General features: G+C 45.6%; 1 protein-coding gene across 1 annotated transcript; it reads right to left on the minus strand.

Moving 5' to 3' along the window:
• Window positions 1-11,510: 11,510 nt before the first annotated feature.
• On the minus strand, window positions 11,511-17,651 carry FAM187B (family with sequence similarity 187 member B). The gene has a single exon (XM_027079069.1). It carries the CDS (start codon window positions 13,008-13,010, stop codon window positions 12,366-12,368), a length of 645 nt encoding a protein of 214 aa, XP_026934870.1. The 5' UTR covers window positions 13,011-17,651; the 3' UTR covers window positions 11,511-12,365.
• Window positions 17,652-21,673: the final 4,022 nt, after the last annotated feature.

Consider the following 21,673-nt stretch of genomic DNA (forward strand, 5'->3'; position numbering starts at 1 on the left):
TGTGTGCGTGCGTGCGTGCGTGCGTGCGTGTGTGTGGTGGGGAGTGGAGGAGCGTGGTGATGCTGCAGTGAGCTCCACTTTTACAATGAGAGAAATGGTCCCAGTGGGACTTCTCTGGTGGTTCAGCAGTTAGGACTCCGCGCTTCCACTGCAGGGGGTGCGGGTTCGATCCCTGGTCAGGGAACTAAGATCCTGTATGTCGCGTGGTGCAGCCGAAAGGTTAAAAGAAAAAAAAAAAGATATGGTCCCAGTGTGAGGAGGTCACTTGAACAGGGTAACACGGCCAGGAAGCTCCAGTCATGGCTGGAATGTGTGCCCGACTCCCTCCCAAAGACTTCACAACAAGCCTGGGCTGGTAATAATAATATCGCTGAGGCTGACCTTATGGGGCACCTACTACGAGCCAGGCTGCATGTGCTCTGTGCGCCTTAGATAGGTTGTCAGAGCTCGTGTCTATTGCTATGCCCATTTTACAGAGGAGGAAACTGAGGTACAGAGAAGGCACTAGCACACTGGGAAGAACAGGCAGGGAGCACAGGAGTGTTAGTCGCCGGCACTGAGGGCCTCTGAGCTGCTGGATCCTGAGCCCTTTGAACACCTACTCTGTGCCAGGGTTTGTGCTGGGCACTGGCGTGACAGCTGGGACTGCGACAGGCTCACAAAAGTTTCCAAGAAAGGAGGTAAAGCAGGGTGGTGTGATTGGGAAGGGGCTGCTGGGGGCGGGGGGGGGGGAGCAGTGATTCAGTTGGGGTGGTCCAGATGGACGGCTCTTAGGAGGGCACACTGGCTGAGACCTGAGGTCTAAGAAGGAGATAGCCTCCCAAAGCTCTTGGGGAAGGGTGTTCCAGGCAGTGGGACAGCAAGCACAGAGGACTGCAGGTGGGAGCAAACTTGGTCTGTTTGAGGAACAAAAAAGAGGAAGTGAGGATGCTGTGGGAGAGGGAGAGAGGGAGGAGAGGGGAAGCTTTGCACTGGGAGAGGGTTTCAGGGTAGCCCCAGGAGTCTCGAGTGGAGAGAGGGATGTGGGACGTCATCTCCAAGGTAGAGTCCACTGTCCACCCCTCCTCTTGGCTCCTGGAGTGTCTAAACACCCCTTCACCTCCTCCTCTCAGGCAACGTCTGCACACCCCACTTCCCCTCAAGGTCTATCCCGCTCCAACCCCAGCTCCCTCATTACTACGAGGGCCCATAGGTTCCTTCTGAGCAGGAAGCCGTGCTCTCATATACAGTCCCCATCTGTAGGCATCCATCCATCCATCCACCCATTAATTCATGTACTTATCCACCAAACGTTGATTTGCCTCAGGTCTTTTGCCCTTTTAGGTCTCTTCCCCTGGAACACTGTCTTTTATCCCTCAGGGCTCTGCTTCCAACATCGCCTTTTCCAACATGCCATCCCTGACTACCTCCAGCTAATTTAGCCCCTTATTGGCCTGTTGGCAACTTGACTGCTCTTCATGACAAAATAGGATGGGTCGGTACCCCCAAGGGCTGGCTCTCTCTACATAAGAGATATATTAGCCTCGTGGGCATTAATTTCCCCTCCTCATTTTCTTTTGGGAACCATCCTTTCCTTCTCTTTGTGTGATCTGGATGGGGCCAACCCTGTTCCCCAGCTTCAGAAACGAGTACATCATCCAAGTAAAGCCAATGAGAGACAGCTGCAGGACTTTTGCCAGAAGTGCTCAGAAAAATGAGTTTTTGTTCTGCCATGGTTACTTATCTGGTAGGCTGTAAGGCTGCAGGTGCTGGGGGAGGAAAGGACCTGCTTGAAAATGAAATCAATATTGAAGAAAGCGGAGGTGAGAGAGGGAGAGAGGCACAGTCCTGAGTGTGAGCACCTGGATTCAGCCATACCTGAAATCCAATTCCTCCCGGAGTTCTCCATTCTAAGAATCAATAAGTTCTTTTTGTGCTTAATCTCGTTTGGATTTCAGTCACCTGCAATAGAAAATCTGGTTGATAATAAAGGCTCAAAGATATGCAGACAGTCTAGCTTAGGTACTTTCCCCTTGAGGGATGTGGGCAGGTGCTTCCTTCACTCTTAAGCCACTCCCTCTTTAGAAGCTCCTATTTTATGAGGCTTGAGTGTTTGAGGTTCGTTCAACCTGAGAGAGAAAAGAAGAATCAAAGTGACAGGCCAGAGGTGGGGTGACTCCAGAAGCAAGCATGAAACCAGCAGGAGGAACTAGGAATCTTCATTATTAATAAGCAAATCCATTGTCCTTCCTTCTTTTTTTAAAAAAAATTATTTATTTTTGGCTGCATTGAGTCTTTGTTGCTGCGCGCGGGCTTTCTCTAGTTGCGGCGAGCGGGGGCTACTCTTCGTTGCAGTGCGTGGGCTTCTCATTGCAGTGGCTTCTCTTGTTGCGGAGCATGGGCTCTAGGCACGCGGGCTTCAGTAGTTGTGGCTCGCGGGCTCTAGAGCGCAAGCTTCAGTAGTTGTGACGCACGGGCTTAGTTGCTCCGTGGCATGTGGGATCTTCCTGGACCAGTGCTCGACCCCATGTCCCCTGCATTGGCAGGCGGATTCTTAACCACTGTGCCACCAGGGCAGTCCCTTTCTTCTTCTTTGTAGAGAGAGCCCTGATTTTATTTGCTTGTTTATTAGCCCTGTCCATGTGTTCAGAAAAAGTGGTCTAAGCCGGTCACAGCTCTCCAGCCTTTCTGTTAGTGATTAGTTCTGAAACGGGCTGTGACACACTGTTGGCCAAGATAATGTGAGGGGAAGTCAGCTGGTGAGTGGGTGGCGGGAGGTTTCTGGGGTAAACTTTTTTCTTTAAAAAGTAGTGCACGGGAAAGAAACTTCCCTCTTCTGCCTCGCACAGAAAGTGGGGCAATGTGAGGAGGCATTAATTGCCTTGGAATTCGATTCTTTCAGACTCTTAGTCTAAAGCAAAATCATAAGAGAGTCTATGTTTCGTTTTCCCCTCCACCCATGTGAGAGAAGAGTGGGCGGTAATAACATTCTTCTGGTTTAACAAAGAAAAAGCTCATAAATATTTCTTTTTCAGAATCTACATGCCAATTTAAGTATTATTCCCAGGACAATAAATTATTAAGTAGGACAAGAAATCAGAATTACAGATTTTGGAAAGTTAAAATTTTCTTTCATGGGATGTTCTAATCACCTCTGAAGCCCCTATAGCCTACAAAGAATATTTGTACGAGGGATTTAATGATGCTGAGGAGTGTCTGATTTTCTGAAGCTGCAAAGAAAGATACTTTTTCCACTTATCTTTCTGTAATTTTTTTTCACTGGCACTTAGAAGAGCCAACAGCCTCAAAGCCAAGGTCAAGAATTCCCGTGGTTGGTACCAAGAGCAAAATCAGAGAGGCTAAATGCTGAAAATATGGGGGGAAAGTGGGTGGAGTAGGATTTTAGCAAAAAGAAGTGTAAAGTTGTAATGTTTTGTATCTTTAGGAAATGAAGGCTGGAACAGTGGCAGCCATATTGCCACCTTGAGGGATGACACTGCCAACATGCCAGGGAATCTTAGTCCATGAGGATACCATTCAACTGAGGCACTGACCTCTGTAGAGCCTCCCTACCTTGGTGGAACTAGTTGTTTTGTCAAATAATAAAGGCTTTTATTTTTAAGGTGTTTGGAATTTGTTCTTCCCTTACTTCAGCCAATAACATCTGATGCAGAACATCCAGGATAAGTGATGCACACGAGATGGCACAGGAACTTTAACAGTATAGCTCATTCAGTGCTCAGACCACCGCCTGCAGCAGAATGGTCCTGGCTGTCAACACTGAAAGACCCTCATCCTCTCCAGTCCCAGGCACTGCTGGCATCATGGTGTTGACTATGGTCCCATATTCTGTAGAAGGGAACAGTGAATTTTTTTCAGCTCTAGCTACTAACCCACAAAATTGAATTAAGATCACTCCCAGAACATACATGTATCAACCTTGATAATTTAATGGTAAATGTATAAAAATATTAGAACCATGATTGCTTTGGGGGCTGGAAACTTTATGGGAACTTTAAAAGGGAACTTTATGGGATGATGGAAGCGTTCTTTACCTTAATAGGGGTTTGTACTGCACAGTATATGAACTAGTCAAAACTCTGCAAACATGTTTAAAATGTGTGCCTTTCACTGTATGCAAATTTTACCTCACTTTTGAACTGTAAACATTGAACTCTAGTTAGTGACATGAATGCTAAAGTGTTTAAGGGTTAAGAGTACTGATGTCCGGGGACTTCCCTGGTGGTTCAGTGTTCCCTGCAGGGGGCACAGGTTCCATCTCTGGTGGGGGAACTAAGATCCCACATGCATGGTGGGCCAAAAAAAAGAGTACTGGTGTCTGCTTTCAAATACTTCATTATAACTTATTTAAAAATCCATCAAAGAAACCATATGGATTGATGAATCAATAGAGGGAAAGACAGGTATACGATAAGGCAAATACGGAGAAATGTTAACAATTGCAGAATCTAGATGAGGCGTATATGCGTGTCATGGTAAAATGCATTTAACTTTTCAAAACTTTTTTTGAAAGTTTTCATAATTAAATGTTGGGGAAAAAGTAAAAGCCTGGGCAATTAGTTCCACTGCTGCGGCAGATACCTAAAGTAACGGCGGCTCAAACCAGGCCGAATTCTGGATCTTTCTTGGTGACAGCCCAGTTGGCCCTTTTGTCCTGCTGCAGTGTCACCCACGGATGCTGTCCTCAACGGCTAATGACGGCCATGCCCACATTCCAGGTCAAGGGGGAGAAAAGGTAAGAAGAAACGGAGATCTTTGTTACTGAGAGTTAGAAAGATAACTAATAGAGAAACCAGAAATGATGAAGATGATTATAACAACAGCCAAGGCCCTGTTCTAAGGATGTCATGTGAATGACTTCATTTGCTCCTCAAGCAAACTTACGAGGTACAGTTATGATTCTCATCTACGGATGTGGAAACTGAAGCCCCGGGAGGTTGAGTGGTATCATTACATCAGAAGAGGGTGGTAGGAATCAAACCCTCATCTTCCAGGGCAGGAAGTCGACAGAGAATGGCATTGTGGGTAACACTGATGAATCAAAAGCCAGAGGCGTAAACATCTTGTTAAGAGACGTGGAAACTATGACAGAGGAGGAACAGCAGAAGCCGTGACTACCGCTCGCTCGCCTCTGGAGGGAGGAAGCGGTGGAGGGGGAAGCCCCGGGGCGGGGGCGGGGACAGGGCACTGCCACAGCGGCCGTCGGGAAATGAGGCCCGGAAGCTATGATTCTCAGAATCTGGCAGCCTCCGCTCGTGCGATCCCAAGTGTCTGCACCTCTCGTTCGTGTGAGCGTCCACACGCCACTGATGGTATCTGGGAAGAGGGGGTGAGAAAACGAGAGCTGATGATGGAGTTTTGGAGGTCCGCATTGGAGGCTGGACAGCCTGACAGCCGGGAAGGCCCAGCCTGGAAGCATGTGGCCAGGAGTAGTCCACGTGGGCAAACCCACAGGGCTTCGTCCGGTGTCCTGCCCAAGCTCTCCAAAGCCAGGGTTGAATAACAATGGCGTCAGCTACCACAGCAAACACTGATGAAGTGCGTGTTGGGCCAGGCACTGTTCTAAGCACTGTACACATATCAGTGCATCTGATCCTTCCAACAATAAGGATGGGGGGGAAACTGAGGCACGGAGCAGCACTTCCCCGCACCCCCCTGAAGAGCAATCACACTGGGGGCCACCAATGATCACTGCAGAGTAAGAATAAACCAAACGTCAGCTTCCTTCAAAGCTGGACGGTTTCTTGATTCATTTCTGGTGCCTCCTTGAGTATCAGCCACAGTGACGGGATCACGGGCTGGGGCAAGTGCTGAGAGCGTCAGCGGCAGGAGGATGGCAAATCTTAAATGCACCAGGCGACGCAGCCTGGGGGAGCCACTTGGCATTCTAGCTGATGTGGGTGGATTACTCGCCTGATCTGTGAAATGGGGCTGCGAATAGCATTTATTAGAGTCCGCTGAGGCTGGTGAGTTTCTGTCTGTGGAGGGCTGAGGGCACACCTGATCTCTCTCTCTAATGCTACCTACTGTATTATGATGATTGCCTTGATAAAAGGACATAAAGAAGAAAGAGGAAAACATTTTAATCTCGAAGAGGAAGGGAGAGTGTGGGGAGGAAGGGGTGGGTGAGGAAAGAAACAAGTGTGAGGTGCTACAGTGTTTCAAAGATTCCCAGGGACAACTGAGGAAAGAGTTTTGTCCTCAGAGGACTTGTTGGCAGGGTCCCGACCAGGCAGCCAAGGCGGTTTTCTGGGTGGGTTGAGTCCTTCTAGATTCCATTCCCAGCCCTGCCACGTCCCACCTATGAAGGATGAGAGAGGCTCGGTTTCCCCAGGACCACAGGTGGTCACGAGAATATGAGAGCCCGCGTGGCCAAGTGCCCTCGCTGTCTTTGCTAAGGGACGGGTGGCCTCACCTGGATTCTGCTCCTGGGATGTTCCTACACTTACCCGGTTCTCAGTCGGCAAAATCAAAAGGCTATAAATAGTTTCTCATAAATGCATTCAATATGACTTGGCATCTTGGCCAGCCTCCCTGTCAGGGCAGTCGGTGGGCAAGGGTTGTTTTGCAGAGGTCTAACGGGTGTCAAAGTCGTGGGCTCCAGCCCCCAGCTGCCCCGTGACACCAGGTGTTGTCCCTCCCACCCCACGCCCACCTCGGGACTGCCTCACACGGCCTCTCTTGGCCACTGCCTGTTTGTCCGGACTCAGCCCTCTGGCCCAGCCTGCATTAGGTCAGTCTGTTCACACGTGGGTTCTGGGAAGGCTGTGCCACGCGGCGGGTGGAGGGGAGAGGAGGGAGGGGCAGACCCAGCTGGTGAGCGCTGGGCTGTCCTGGGGCCTCCCTCCATCTCGCTACATCAAGTTCTCAGAGGCTGGCCTCACCCCTGGCTCAGGAGTGGGACCTAAAGGCAGCAGATACAGATTCTGGATCCTACTCTCTGGATTCAAGTTTCAGTTGCCCCACATGTGACCTTAGGGTTCTCTATCTTCTTAGTGCCTCAATTTCCCCATCTGTAAAATGGAAATAATAACAGTGCCTACCCCATACGGTTGCTGGAAGGATTACATGGATATTATTATTATTATTATATTCTGATGTTCCAGACAGTGTCAGAGTATCTGCTTGAATAGCGTTTGCTGTTATTACTACTTTCCCACCAGACTAGGTAAGTAGTTAAGAGCAAAAACTCTGGAGCCAACCTGGTTGGGTTCAGCTCTCAGCCCCACCACTTATTACCTATGTATCCTTAGACATGGATCTTAACCTCTCTGTGCCTCAGTTCCTTCATCAGTAAAATGGGGATGATGATTATGCCTAATAGGGTGTTGTGAGGAGTGATAAGTTAATACTTGCTAAGTGCTTAGAACAGCACCTGGCACACAGCAAGTGCTCCATTGTTGCTATTGTTACAGGAGGTCTGCTCTCTTTCCATCGAGGTTGCTAAGCTGCTGTGATGTGATTCTGGAGTGGCCCTCATCTATTCTTTGGAAGCATTGCTTGAGGATTAAGGCAGCACAGAAAAAGTTGGAATAGAGAGATGAAGGAAGATAATATTGGAGTATGTCTTTGGAGCACCTGGATCTAACCGTGCCTGAAGCAGGACCTACCTGCTAGACTTCTTATTCCAAGAACCAATAAGTTCCTTCTTAGCTTAAACCACTCTGCTTGGATTTCTGTTACTTGCAGTTAAATGTGTTCTAATACAGAAAGCTATTGAAGGGCTCAAATAACAGATAGGGAAGATATTAGAGGAGGTGGAGAAGCTAAAGAAAGGACAGAAGTGATACACCTTGAGAAGAGAAGGCTATGTGGAAGCAGTCATCCTGGGTTAGAATCCCAGCTGTGTTACTTACTGCCCTTGGTAAAGTGATTACATAATGGTCGTAATACTTCACTCCTTTATATATACATACTTACAATGTGACTTTGTCACTCTTCCCATCAGGAGATGTAGTCTATTCCCCCACCCCTTGAATCTGGCCTGACCTTGTAACTTGTTTTGGCCAATAGAACATGGTGAAAGTAATGCTGTGTTAGTTCTAAGGTTAGGCTTCAAAAAGCCTTCCAGCTCCCGCTTGCTCTCTTGGACTCTTGCCATGACCTTATGAACATGTCCGGGCTAACCTGCTGGAAGATAAGAGACTGGAGGTTCCCCAACCAAATGCCATTTATCCCCCCTGAAGCAGAGCCATCTACCGACCCAGAGCTGACCACAGATGCATGAATGAGTCCAGCCAAGACCCGAAGAACTACCCAGCTGAGCCCAGCCTATACTACCAACCTACAGACTGAAGAGAGAAATAAATAATTGTTGTATTAAGCTACTGAGTTTTGGGTGGTTTCTTACGTAGCAGTAGATAACTGATATCTTGCCCAGGGGCCTCCCCCAAACCTGACCTTCAGGTCACATGGCAAGCCAAGGCCACCCTGTACCAGTCCCTGGTCATGTGCTAGTTCTGAGCCTGGACCTCAAGAGGCCCTGTGGCTTCTATTCACTTTCTTGGACCCCTGCCACCACCTTGTAGACAAGCCTGGGTTGGCCTGCTGGAGAATGAGAGACCACGTGGAGGACAGTCCAGTTTCCCCAGCTAATGGCACCTGGTCCAGCCTACAGACAGCCACCTCCCAAACATGTGAGAAAGCTCAACAAAGATCAGCAGAGCCAACCCCAGCCCACTGATGATCAGAGAAGCACGAACGATCGATCCCATCTGAGACCAGAAGTACTACCCAGTTGGTTTGTAGACTTGTAAGCAATAATGAATGCTTACTATTTTCAATCTCTGATTTGGGGTATGTTTTGTTTTGCAGCTGTAACTGATACACGAACTTTGTATCCGTGGGCAAGTGAATTCACCTCTCTGGCCCTTGGTTTCCTCCCGTGAAAAATAGAGCTACCACTACACGCCTATCAAAACGGCCAAAATCCAGAACATTGAACCGTTATGTAAACTATGGATTTTGGGTGATTATGATGTGTCAACGTAGGTTCATCATTTGTAACATGGACCCCTCTGGTGGGAGATGCTGATAATGGGGGAGGCCATGCATGTGTGGGGCAGGGGTATATGGGAAATCTCTGTACTTTCCCCTCAGTTTTGCTGTGAACCTAAAACTGCTCTAAAAATTGTCTTTTCAAAATTATAATATGGAAAGGAAAAGGTAGAAGAAGATGGCTAAAGATGGAATACGGGGCATGTCGTGTCTTACACTGCACTTGGAGGTGTGGGGAAGAGGTGGCATTTCTCCTGCTAGGTGATGAAAGCTTCTCATTGGCCAGTTGGCTACACGGAGAGTGGCTGCTACTCCCTGCTCCAACCTGTGGGCTGCCCCCACCCCTACCTGCAAGGAGCTCTACCTTGTCAGAATTACCTTTTTCAACGAATGTTAGATCATGTCCCTCCACTGCTCAAAAGCCTCCCATGGCTCCCATCTCACTTCAAATAAAGTCCAAAGCCCTCACCTTGGTCCACAGGGCCCTACACGATCTGGCCCCTGGCTATCTCCTTGGTAGTCCTCCATCCACTGCAGACACCCACCTAGAGCCCTTATAAATGCTACCTCTGCCTGGAATTGCTTATGGTAGGCTAGATAGTGGCCCCCCAAAGAGGGTCACTCCTGATCCCCAGAACCTGTGAATGTGTCGCCTGACATGGTGGGAGGGACTTTGCAGGTGTGACTAAGGTAAGGATCTCGAGATGGGGAGATTAATTTGGATTTTTGGGTGGGCCCAATATAATCACAAGGGTCCTTCCAAGAGGGAAGCAGGAGAGTCAGAGAGAGAGAGAGAGAGAGACATCTGAAAATACAGTGTTGCTGGCTTTAAGCAAAAGGATTCTCTGCTTCAAGCCTCTGGAGGAATCCAGTTGCTGACACCTTGATTTTAGCCAAATAAGACCCATTTTGGACTACTGACCTTCAGAACTGTAAGATTATAAATGTGTGTTGTTTTAAGCCGTTAAGTCTGTGGTAATTCATTACAGCAGCTATAGGACACTAATACACCCTTCCTCCAGATCCCTACTTGCCCAGTTTTTTGTTATTCGGGCTCATCTGAAATGTCATCTCTTCAGAGAAGCTGTCCTTGGCTACTCCAGCTAGCAAATAGTTGTTGAATGAATAATCAAAAATGGAAATATACACTTGACCCCAATCAAGGTTGAAGCAAGACCTCACAAACTAACAGCCATGGGCTGAATTCAGCCTGCAGATATGTCTCATTTGGCTGGCACTGTGTTTGAAAACAGTTTTGAGCCAACATTCCTAAATTGGATAGTTTCACTCAAACATCTCGATCTCTAGAATCACACGGAACTTTCAGAAGTACCAGGCCCGTCAATCTGGGGTAAGATCCCTTACATCGCAGCAGCCTCCCAAGGCCTTTTCCTGGACTTATGTTCCCTGCGTGGCTCATGGGGGCCACTGAGTTAGCAACGTTGGTGTCTCAGTTAAGGATTCCCTAAAAGCAAATATGAAAATAGAACACATCAATGAGGAGATAGAAGATCCTATAAAGAACAACCAGATGGAAATGTTAGGACTAAAATATACAATAACCAAAGTAAAAGGCTCGCTGGATGGACTGAACAGCAGAATGGCTATGACAGAGGAAGAAGCCTGTGAACTTGAAGACAGATCAGTAAATATTCTCCAACCTGAACAGCAGAAAAGATTGGAGGAAAATTAACCAAGTCTCAGGGACCTGTGAGACAACAGCAGCTCTAAATTCATGTCTTTGGAGTCCCAGGAGAGGGGAGGGAACGTGGGGCTGAAAAAATATTTGAAGAATATTTTCTCGGGAAGCAGAGGTAAGAGACAGTGAGGCGGGGCAGGGGATAAGCTGATAAAAGGTGCCCTAGTGAGCTGGTTGTAGCTGTGCACACTGGGATCACTGGGGACCCTCCTAGAGAAGGTGCGGAATGTGCCTCTGAGTCGTACCGTCAAGGGCTGGGGAAGCTGGATGCCTACCCTCCCACTCCCACCCTTCATGAATATGGATTTCTCCTGGGAGCCCTGACGGCCTGGCTACCAGCCTGCGCCACACCTGGCTCAGCAGGCTTCTCAGGGGAGTTAGGAAGTCACTGGTGCCTCCAGGAGCCATCCGTGTGACAGCTGAACTTCAGGGGACTTCATGGTGGACTGGGGCATATGGCTGGGTGTTACCAGTTGCCTCTCACTGCATAAAAAATTGTCATACGTTTAGTAGCTTAAACAGCACACATTCACAATCCCCTGGTTTCTGTGGGTCAGGAGTCCAGACGTGGCTTGGCCGAGTCCTCTACCCAGGGTTTACAAGGCTGCAGTCCAGGTGTCGGTCAGGCCATGTTCTCATCCGGAGGCTCAACTGGAGAAGAATCTGCTTCCAAACTCATTCGAGCTGTCGGCAGAATTCATTCCCTTGCGACTGTGTGACAGAGGCTGTCACCCTCAAAGGGCGAACACTTGCATCTCCCGGAGGCTGCCCACAGCTCCCTGCCAAGCGGGTTTCCTCGACACAGCTGCCTACTTCATCGGGCCAGCAAGTCTCTCCTGCTCTAGCGGGCTGAGACAGAGTCTTAGGTAACGTAACCCAATAGGAGGAGCGACACCCAACACCTTCATAATATTCCACTGGTTAGAAGCAAGTCACAGGTACCATCTACACTGAAGGCGTGGGTAGTCACACAGAGGCACGGACACCAGGAGCTGGGAATCACTGGGGTCACCTTAGGGTCTGCCCTGCACAGTAGGGCACTGACAGCCTTGGTGTGGGTTGGGCGGCCTTCAGTGCTGTGCAGACAGGCCTGGGCATTGGATCCACTTCCAGCTGCTACCCGATGGGCTGCTGCGGTTACAGGGCCCTGGGGGTTTCCTGGGAGCAGGGCTGGGGGCCGCCCAGAGGTCTCCTTTCACTCTTCCATTGCTGGCCCTTTCCCAACTTCACTATGTGACCTCGGGCAGCTTGCTTGAGCCCTCTGTGCCTTGGTGTTCTCAGCTACAAAAAGAAGTTCATAGTAACCCCAGCCTCGTGGGTGGCTCTGAGGACATAACGTTTGCAAAGGGTGTGCGTTCTGACCAGGCTAGGAGATCCCCAAATGTTTGCTATTATTGTCATTATTCTCTGCTTCTGCTTCCCAATGGACCCCCTTTAGTTCTCCATGAACATTTCCCCTTTCTGCAGGAATCTTTGCATCTCTGGGCACCACATGAAGCCTTAGGTGTTTTGGCGATGGTGTCTGGGATGTGAGGGGTGAGCGCTTCCCTCTCCTCGGGGGCAGAAGTTCTGGAAGTTTCAGATCTGCCTTGTTGTTGCTTCACAATGGAATAGCAGGGCCATGAATTTTACAAGGCATTAATATTTTACGTCTGACACTTGCACCCTGCTAAACCGTGTATAACATTTTTGGGAAGAGCTGGGACTGGTGATACCCACAGGTCAGCTTCCACCTGCATCTCAGGCCACATGCGTCTGTACTGCACCTTCTCTCTTGCAGATAGAGCCAACAGGGCATGGGTTTTTCCAGGGGCTCCTCGATGTAGCAGTACCCCAGGCGTTTGTGCTCACCTGGCTCCCCACAGCGGTTACAGTCCTGCCTGGGATCCCAGTGGGTGAAGATGAGCTCCTTGCCACCCAGACTCAGGGTCTCATTCTGCAGGGGCTTTTGGCCCAGGCCTTTGTGCGTAATGTGCAGGGTAGTGACATCTTGGAAATCAATCTCATACTCTACCACGAGGGCACTGTCATTGTCCTCACAGTGATAGAGGCCTGTCTGGGAGGGCTGAGGGTTGGTCAATTGGAGGCTGCCCCCAGGCAGTTTCTTTATGTTAGGCACTGAGGAGAGCAACAAGAGATCCTCCCCCAGAATGGAAGAGAAGTACCAGCGTGCCTTGAGATGGTCACACTGCAGGACAACATCATTGCCTGAGAGTAGGGCCTGCTGGCAGAGACTCTTGTAGGCACAGCTGACTGACATCTGGGCCCACGAAGTGGGGAGAGAAAGGCTAAGCAGCCACAAGGTGGCCAACATGGCCACCTACAGACTACAGAAGGAGGCTGGGAACCATTGGGGCATTGTGAAGTCACCCACAGAACTCGGCATCAGCCCTGGGCAGTGGAATGGACCTTGATCCACTGCACTTCCGGGGGTCCAATTCAGTTCATGTCATCAAATAGCTTGGTGTAGGCTGTAGAGTCAAAGACTCAAATGTCCGCAAGAGATGGGCAGGAAACACAATGAGTGAACCTATGTCAGAACGAGCGAACTAAAAAGTCAAATTATTTGCCCTCCACATACCCAATATACAATGATGGAATGGGTCAAAATGCCCAATTGGAAAGGCGAATAAGGCAAGACACACAGAAATCACTGGTCTGTATAATTTCTAAAATCTAGTGAAAAGATACTGTAAGGACTTCCTATCTTATGGATGGGGAGGGTTCCTTAATTAGTACCAAATCAACTCCTTAAGGGTGGGGAGCTTCCCAAATCTTTGCTCGCTGTAGCTTATGTCTTCACTCTTCAGGGACTTACCCCCTTTTCCATTATCTTCCTTGGCTACATCTCAGGTGACATTGGAAGATGTGCCCTCCTTGGCACATGAGCAGTTTTCTCAGCCTGCTTTCTGTCTCCTAAAGTGTGGGACCTAAGGATTCTTATAAGTCTCCAGTTAACTCCATGTACAAACTCCCCACATCCACAGTTCTGTTCAAGATGTTCCTCATTTCTCTCTCCCCCTCGCTCTCCCTCTCTCTCATTGCAGGTACCTTAGAATCTATCAGGCATCCATGGAAAGCCATATTCTAAGCCATTTTGTCTACCTCAGACTATCTTAAGTGTTTCCTGGGAGTACCTTAATTTATTCAGAGATCTTAACAATGGTTAATAATGATTTGATTGGTGCTAATCCTTGATTTTATCCTTGACAAAATCTGAGTTCTAACTGGACTTTGACTCTCAAAGGTCTTCCTGATTTGGGGCCATCTTTGGCCAATATTCACTCCTAGTGTCCTGTGTTCCAACTGCTTTCCCTAAAGCTGCAAGTTCGTTAAGTATGTTATCTGCCTCCCAAAGTATTTCAGGCAATAATCTCCATCCTTCTGGCTTCAAATAATTTTCTTTTTCCCTTTGCTCTGTATCTAAGCCAATGCCATGTGTTGTTGTTTTTTTTTTTTATTACAGCAGCACCCCACTCCTGATACTAATTTCTGTATCACTCAAGGTAGGCTATTTGCTATTACAATAAACTTCATCCAAATCTCAATGACTTACAATAACACAAGTTTACTTCCCATTCATGCTCCATGTCCCTTGTGGGTTGGCATTACAATCACTCAGGGATACAGGATGACTGAGCAACTGCCATCCCAAACATTTCCAGTTTTATGCCAAAGGAGGAGGAAAGCTCTGTAGGATTTCATGTCTGTAATTAAATGCTCTGGCCTTAAATGACACATGTCGTTTGCTCACAAACCATTGGCCAGAAATGGTTACATGGCACTAGCAGTTCACCAACCCAACAAAGGAAATGGAATTCTAATATGTCCAGGAAACATTTAGAAAATGGCAGTCAGTAATAATTACTGCAGCTAATGTCTCCTACAAGCAGTATTCTTTTATATCATAAAGTTAAAACCATTCCCCAAATCCTCCCATCAGATCTCTCCTAAAGTTCCATTGGCCGGAATTAGGTCCCATGTTCAGATCAAAATCAATCTCTGAAAGTAAAGAAAATTTCCATGATTGGCTTAAGCCAATCAGAATTTGTTCTCCGGGACTGGGGAAGTATAACCTTCTCTGACCATAGAAGTCATTGAAGACTCCAAAAAAAATCAGGGCTTTGTATGCAGGAGAGATGTAGAAGAGGATGCTTATTTGGTATAACCAACCATGTTTGTCACAGCATCCATGGTTAGGAAATATCAGTTGTACCAGGACTGTGGTAAGCACTATGTGAGCTACACGACCTTTAGGCAAGTTGCTGAGACTTGTTAAACCTCACTTCCCCATCTGTAAAATGGGATACTAGAACTTTCCATCACAAACTATGGTGTTATTAAGCTTTCAAGAGATTACTGATGTCAAATTCTTGGAACGGTCCAGGTTTGGATTAACACAGTGGTTAGTTAGTGGGAATGTGGCCAAGTGGCTTCAGTCCCAGGTTCTGGGATCAGTTTCATTTCTAGATCCACCTTTTATTAGAATAATCCATGCCCAGCAACTTCACCTTGTGCCTGGCATATCCAATTATTCCATAAATAAGTATTGTTTACTCATCTTTCAACAGGCACTAAGGATCCAGGCTAAGTCCCTGCCCTCTTGGAGCTTCCACTCTAGTGGGGGATGTATTAACTGGGATAAGTTAGGTTATGCTGTGTAACAAAAGAATTCTGGGATCTCAGTGTCTTAACACATTTTTTTTTCTCATCTTACATGTCTACTGTGGGTTGGTGGAGAGCTCTGCTCTACATAGTCCCTTCAAATACCATGGCCAGTGGAGGCTGCACCACCTGCAGCATCATTAGCTGCTATGGAATAAGGAAGGATAGTCAAATGCTTTGACCTGGGAGGGATCTACATTACTTTTGTTTGCAGGCCATTAACCCTGCCAACACCTTGATCTTGGACTTCCAGCCTCCAGAACTGTGAAGAAACAAATTTCCGTTGTTTAAGTCATCCAGTCATTTGTTATGGCTGCATTTATTATGGCAGCCCTAGCAAACTAATACAGTGACTATTTTAAATGGGATGGAGAGAGAAGGGCTCTCTAAAAAAAGTGACATTTGAGCAGACTACGTAAGATGAGCCAGAGGAAGCAAAGTCTGGACTAAGCACACAGCACATGCAAAGGCCTTGAGATGGGTACACACTTGGCAGGTGCCAGTGCACTTCAGCCAAAGACTAGGAACACACTTGTGGTTCAACAAAGTTGGATTTGTTGACTAACTGCAGTGAGGGAAGGTACACACCATAAGAATGGTACAACATTTCAGTAAGAAAGTGTGAGAACAGATTTACAGAATTTGGGCTTGTCTTATGTGATTTGGGGATGAGTTCAAGGAAGTGGAGATTTTCTCTGAATGGGGTGCTGTCAGGAAGTGAGAGTAATTCTATCTTATCTGGAAGGTGAGAAGAATGGGAGAGGGAGATGTTTAGTCTTTTGTGGCTTGGACAGTGTTTCTGTTTGTCTGTGTTCAGACGTGATTATGGAGTGGTCTTGTTTTTGTCTTGGTTCATCACAGTCACAGAGAGACTTTGTGTGATGTTGGCGTTCTATGAAATTGTTTATGTTCAGTGACCTAGCTGTGAACTCTAGGCTGGCTCCTAGAAATACCAATACCCCGTTATTTGTGTCAGGTCAGCTCCCAGATACCAAGGGTTGTTTTTCTTTCTCACATATTTTATGGAACTGAAAGCCTCTTCCTGAATTGAAGGTCTGGTCTAATGGCTTTCTCTCTGTGAACCTCAGTTTCCTCATTTTCAAAATAGGGATTTCAATGGTACTGGCTGCACAGCGCTCTTATGAGGATTTGTTGAGATGTTGTATATAAAGTGCTCAGGTGGTGTTATTATTGTGGGATGGGCAATAAGGACCTTGTCCTCCAAATATCAGGGTTCTGTGTTCTGATTGCAGATTACGGCTTCTGATCAGAGATGTACAGACACAGAGGCAGGTCATCATTTTTTCAACACCCACTGGCTAAAGTGGCTTCCCAGAGATTTAAAGGGACAGTTGGGTTTTCTCCCCTTTCCCCCCTATTGGGAGCCAGACATTTAGGGATTAGGACTTTCAAAAACAACTGATACACACACAATATGAGGGGATTTAGAAAGTCATTGCACAAACCCAGAGAAAGATGTGAGCTCAGAAAAGATCTGAGATGACCTTAAGCTTTCACCTCAAGCTGATCCCCAGCACAGACATAGTCTACAACAATAACAACCCCCAACACACCCTGGGAAGGGGGAAAATATGATTTCTAGAGTTACCACTTATATGATTTAAATGTCCATTTTCAACAGAAAATCACAAGACATAAAGAAACAGGAAAGTAACCCATTCAAAGGAGAACAAACAAACATCCCTGAGGAAGCCCACGCGGCCGACACACTAGACAAAGATGTAAACTGTCATAAAATGCTCAAAAAGCTAACAAAGACATGGAAAAATACAGCAAAATGATGTATGAACAAAATAAGAATATCAATAAAGAGGTAAAAAATATAAAAAGAAACCAACAAGATATTCTGGAGCTGAAAAATACAATTACTAAAATGAAAAAATTCACTACAGGAGTTCAAAAGCAGATGTGAACAGGCAGAAGACACAATCAATGAACATGAACGCAGGACAATTGAAATTACTGAGTCTGAGGAGCAGAAAGTAAAAAGGTTGAGAAAAAGTGAGCAGAACCTAAGGGACCTGTGGAACACCATAAAGTGGAACCACATACATATTGTGAGAGTCCCAGAGGGTGATGAGAGAGAGAAAGCCACAGAAAGAACTACATTTGAAGAAATAATGGCTGAAAACCTCCCAAATTTGATGAAAGACACAAATCTACAAATCCAAGAAGCTTACCAAACTCCAATAGGATAAACACAAAAAGATCCACACCAAGACACATTATAATGAAACTGCTGAAAGCCAAAGACAAAAAGACAATCTTGGGGCTTCCCTGGTGGCGCAGTGGTTGAGAGTCCGCCTGCCGATGCAGGGGACGCAGGTTCATGCTCCGGTCCGGGAAGATCCCACATGCTGCAGAGTGGCTAGGCCCGTGAGCCATGGCTGCTGAGCCTGCACGTCCGGAGCCTGTGCTCCACAACGGGAGAGGCCACAACAGTGAGAGTCCCGCGTACCGCCAAAAAAAAAAAAAAAAAAAGACAATTTTGAAAGCAGCAAGATAGAGGCGACCTGTCACATAAAGGGATCCTCATTAAGAGTATCAGCTGATTTCTCATCAGAAAACTTGGAAGCCAGAAGGCAATGGGTTGAATTATTCAAAGTGCTAAAAGAAAAAAATTTTCAACCAGGAATTCCATAACTGGCAAAATTGCCCTTCAGCAATGAGGGAGAAATGAAAACACATCCAAATAAGCAAAAGCTTAGGGAGTTTGTTACCATTAGACCTACCCTGCAAGAAATGCAAAAGAGAGTCCTTTAGGTTGAAATGAAAGGATGCTGCACAGTAACTTGAAACTGTATGAAGAAATAAAAATCTCCAGTAAAGATAAATACATGGGCAATTATAAAAGCTAGTATTATTGTACTAAAATTCAATTTTAATTTTCTACATGACTTAAAAGAAAAGACATAAAAATAATTATTAACCTTTGTTACTGGGAAAACAATGTATAAAGGTGTAATTTCTGACCTCAATAATAAAAAGGAGGTGATGGAGAGGTATAGGAGCAGCGTTTTTACATGCTATTAAAGTTAATCAGGTATAGGGCTTCCCTGGTGGCACAGTGGTTAAGAATCCGCCTGTCAATGCAGGTGACACAGGTTTGAGCCCTGGTCCGGGAAGATCCCACATGCCATGGAGCAACTAAGCCGATGCACCACAACTACTGAGCCTGCATTCTAGAGCCCACAAGCCACAACTACTGAGTCTGTGTGCCACAACTACTGAAGTCCATGTATCTAGAACCTGTGCTCGGCAACAAGAGAAGCCACTGCAATGAGAAGCCTGCGCACCGCAACGAAGAGTGGTCCCCACTCACCGCAACTACAGAAAGCCTGCAGCAGCAACAAAGACCCAACGCAGCCAAAAATAAATAAATAATTTAAAAAATTATGTTAACCAGGTATAAATTCATATTGAAGTGTTATAGCTTCATGTAATCCCCACGGTAACCACAAAGGAAATAGCCATAAAATATACGCAATAGGAAATGAGAAGGGAATCAAAATATTTCACTACAAAAACATTAACTAAACAAAACAAGGGAGTAATGGGGAGAATGAGGGGCAAAAAAGCTATAAGGCATATAGAAAACAAATAGCAAAATGGCAGAAGTCATGACCAAGGGAGATTTATGCATGAATGGTGATTCAGTGTAAGGAAATCAACCAATGTAATACATCATGTTGATAGAATGAAGGGGGAAAATCATGTGATCATCTCAACTGATACAGAAAAGGCATTTGACAAAATCCAACACTCTTTCATGACAAAAACTCCTGGAAACTAAGAATAGAGGGGAAATTCCTCAACATGATAAAGGGTATTATAAAAAAAAAAAAAAACAAACTCCACTTCTAACATCATTCTCAATGGTTAAAGATTGAATGCTCTCCTCCTCCACGAAAAAGACAAAGATGTCTACTTTCACCACTGCTATTCAACTTTGTACTGGAAGTCCTACCCACAGCAATCAAACAAGAAAAAGAAGTAAAAGGCACCCAAATTGGAAAGGAAGGGGTAAAACTATGCCTAATCTCAGATGACATGATCCTACACATAGGAAATCAAAAAGAATCCACTAATAAGCAAACTTAGCAAAGTTGCAGGGTACAAGATTAACACTGAAAAATCCATTGTGTTGCTATACACCAACATTGAACAATACCAAGAGGAAATTAAGAGAACAATTTCATTTTACAATCACATCCAAAAGAATTAAATACTTAGGAAGAAATCTAACCAAGTAGGTGAAAGACTTGTATGCTGAAGCTACAAAAGATTGCTAACAAAAATTAAAGAATAGCTAAATAAATGGAAAGACATTCTGTGTTCATGAATAGAAAGACTTGAAATTGTTATGATGTCAATACCACCCAAGCAATCTGCAGATTCAACACAGTGCCTACCAAACTTCCAACAGCCTTTTTCAAAGAAATGGAAGCAAATCTTTCATATAGAATTGCACTGGGCCCTGCACAGCCAAAACAATCTTGAAAAAGAAGAATAAAGTTGAAGGACTCACACTTCCCAACTTCAAATTTACTACAAAGCTACAGTAATTAAAACAGTATAGTACTGGCATAGGGTAGACATATAGACCAATGTAATAGAATAGAAAACCCAGAAATAAACCCTTACATATACAGTCAATTGATTTTTGACAAGGGTGTCAAGATCAATTAGTGGGTAAAGGACAGTCTTTTCAACAGATGGTGATGGAAAAACTGGATAACCACATACAAAAGAATTAAGTTGGACCTTACCTTATACCATATACAAAAAATAACTCAAAATTGATCAAAGACCTAACTTAAGAGCTAAAACTATTAAGGTCTTAGAAGAAAGCACTGGAGAAAATCTTTATGACCCTGGATATGGCAACATTTTCATAGATATGACACCAAAAACACAGGCAACAAAAGAAAAAATAGATAAACTGAGCTTCATCAAATTAAGAACTTTTGTGAATCAAAGGACACTATCAAGAAAGTGAAAAAACAATCGACAGGACAGGAAAAAATATTTGCAAATTATATATCTGACAAGGGATTAATATTCAGAATATAAAAAGAACTACAATTCAACAGCAGAGAACAAAACAACGCAATTCAAAAATGGGCAAACGTTTGAATAGACATTTCTCCAAAGAAGATACACAAATGGCCAAGAAGTAGATGAAAAGATGCTCAATATCATTAGTCATTAGGGAAATGCAAATCAAAACCCTGATGAGATGCCACTTCACACCAACTAGGATGGCTATAATCAAGAAAACAGAAAAAAACAAGTGTTGGTGAGGTGTGAACCCTTGTGCATTGCTGGTGGGAATACAAAAGGTGCATCGATATGGAAAACAATTTGGCAATTCCTCAAGTTTAAAACTAGAACTACAATATGACCTAGTAATTCCTCTCCTGGGTATATATCCAAAAGGATTGAAAACAAGTATCTGTACACCAATGTTCACAGCAGTGTTATTTACAATAACTAAAAGGTGGAAACAACTCAAGGATCTAACAGATAAATGGATACACATAATGTGGTATATACATAAAATGAAATACTATTTCAGCCATAAAAAGGACAGAAATTTTGATTGCTATATGTGCTACAATGTGGATGGACCTTGAAAACATGTGTAGTGAAATAAGCCAGACACAGAAGACAAATGTCATATGATTCCACTTAAATGAGGTACCTAGAATAGGCAATTTGATAGAGAAAGAAAGTAGAAAAGAGGTTACCAGGTGCTGGGGGCAGGTGGGAATGGGGAATTATTGTTTAATAAGTAGAGTCTATACTGGGGATGATGAAAAAGATTAGATAGTGGTGATGAGTGCACAACCATGTGAATGTAATTACTGCCGCTGAATTGTATACTTGCAAATGGTTAAAATGATTACTATTATGGTATGTATACTTTACCACAACAAAAAAGTGTGTGTGCGGGGGGGGGGGGGGCCGGGGGGGGGGGGGGGGGGGGGAATGTGACCTGGTTGAAATTTTATAAAAAGTGGTCAGGGAAGGTGTCACTGCAAAGATGACCTTTAAGTAAAGCCCTAAAGGAGGGGAGGATCAGGTGGCCATCTGACGGACGGGTGTTCCCGCAGAAGAAGTAGTGAGCGCAGGAGGCCTGAAGTGAGAGGGTGAGCGGCACATTCCCAAACGCTGAGTTGGCCAGTTGAGTAAGCCAGGGGGAGAGTGGTGACGTCAGAGAGGGCTCAGGCCACTTCCCAGTATTTTGATTTCTGCTGGGAGGGGGAGACACGGGAAGGTTTTGAGCAG

This window comes from Aethalodelphis obliquidens, unplaced genomic scaffold (genome assembly GCF_003676395.1).
Source record: "Aethalodelphis obliquidens isolate GAN/ISIS:26980383/991018 unplaced genomic scaffold, ASM367639v1 scaffold43, whole genome shotgun sequence".
In the NCBI taxonomy this organism is placed as follows: Eukaryota; Metazoa; Chordata; class Mammalia; order Artiodactyla; family Delphinidae; genus Aethalodelphis; species Aethalodelphis obliquidens.

Excerpts from the sequence above, each read along its gene's own strand:
- FAM187B (XM_027079069.1), bottom strand. The coding sequence starts at position 13,010 with ATGTTGGCCACCTTGTGGCTGCTTAGCCTTTCTCTCCCCACTTCGTGG.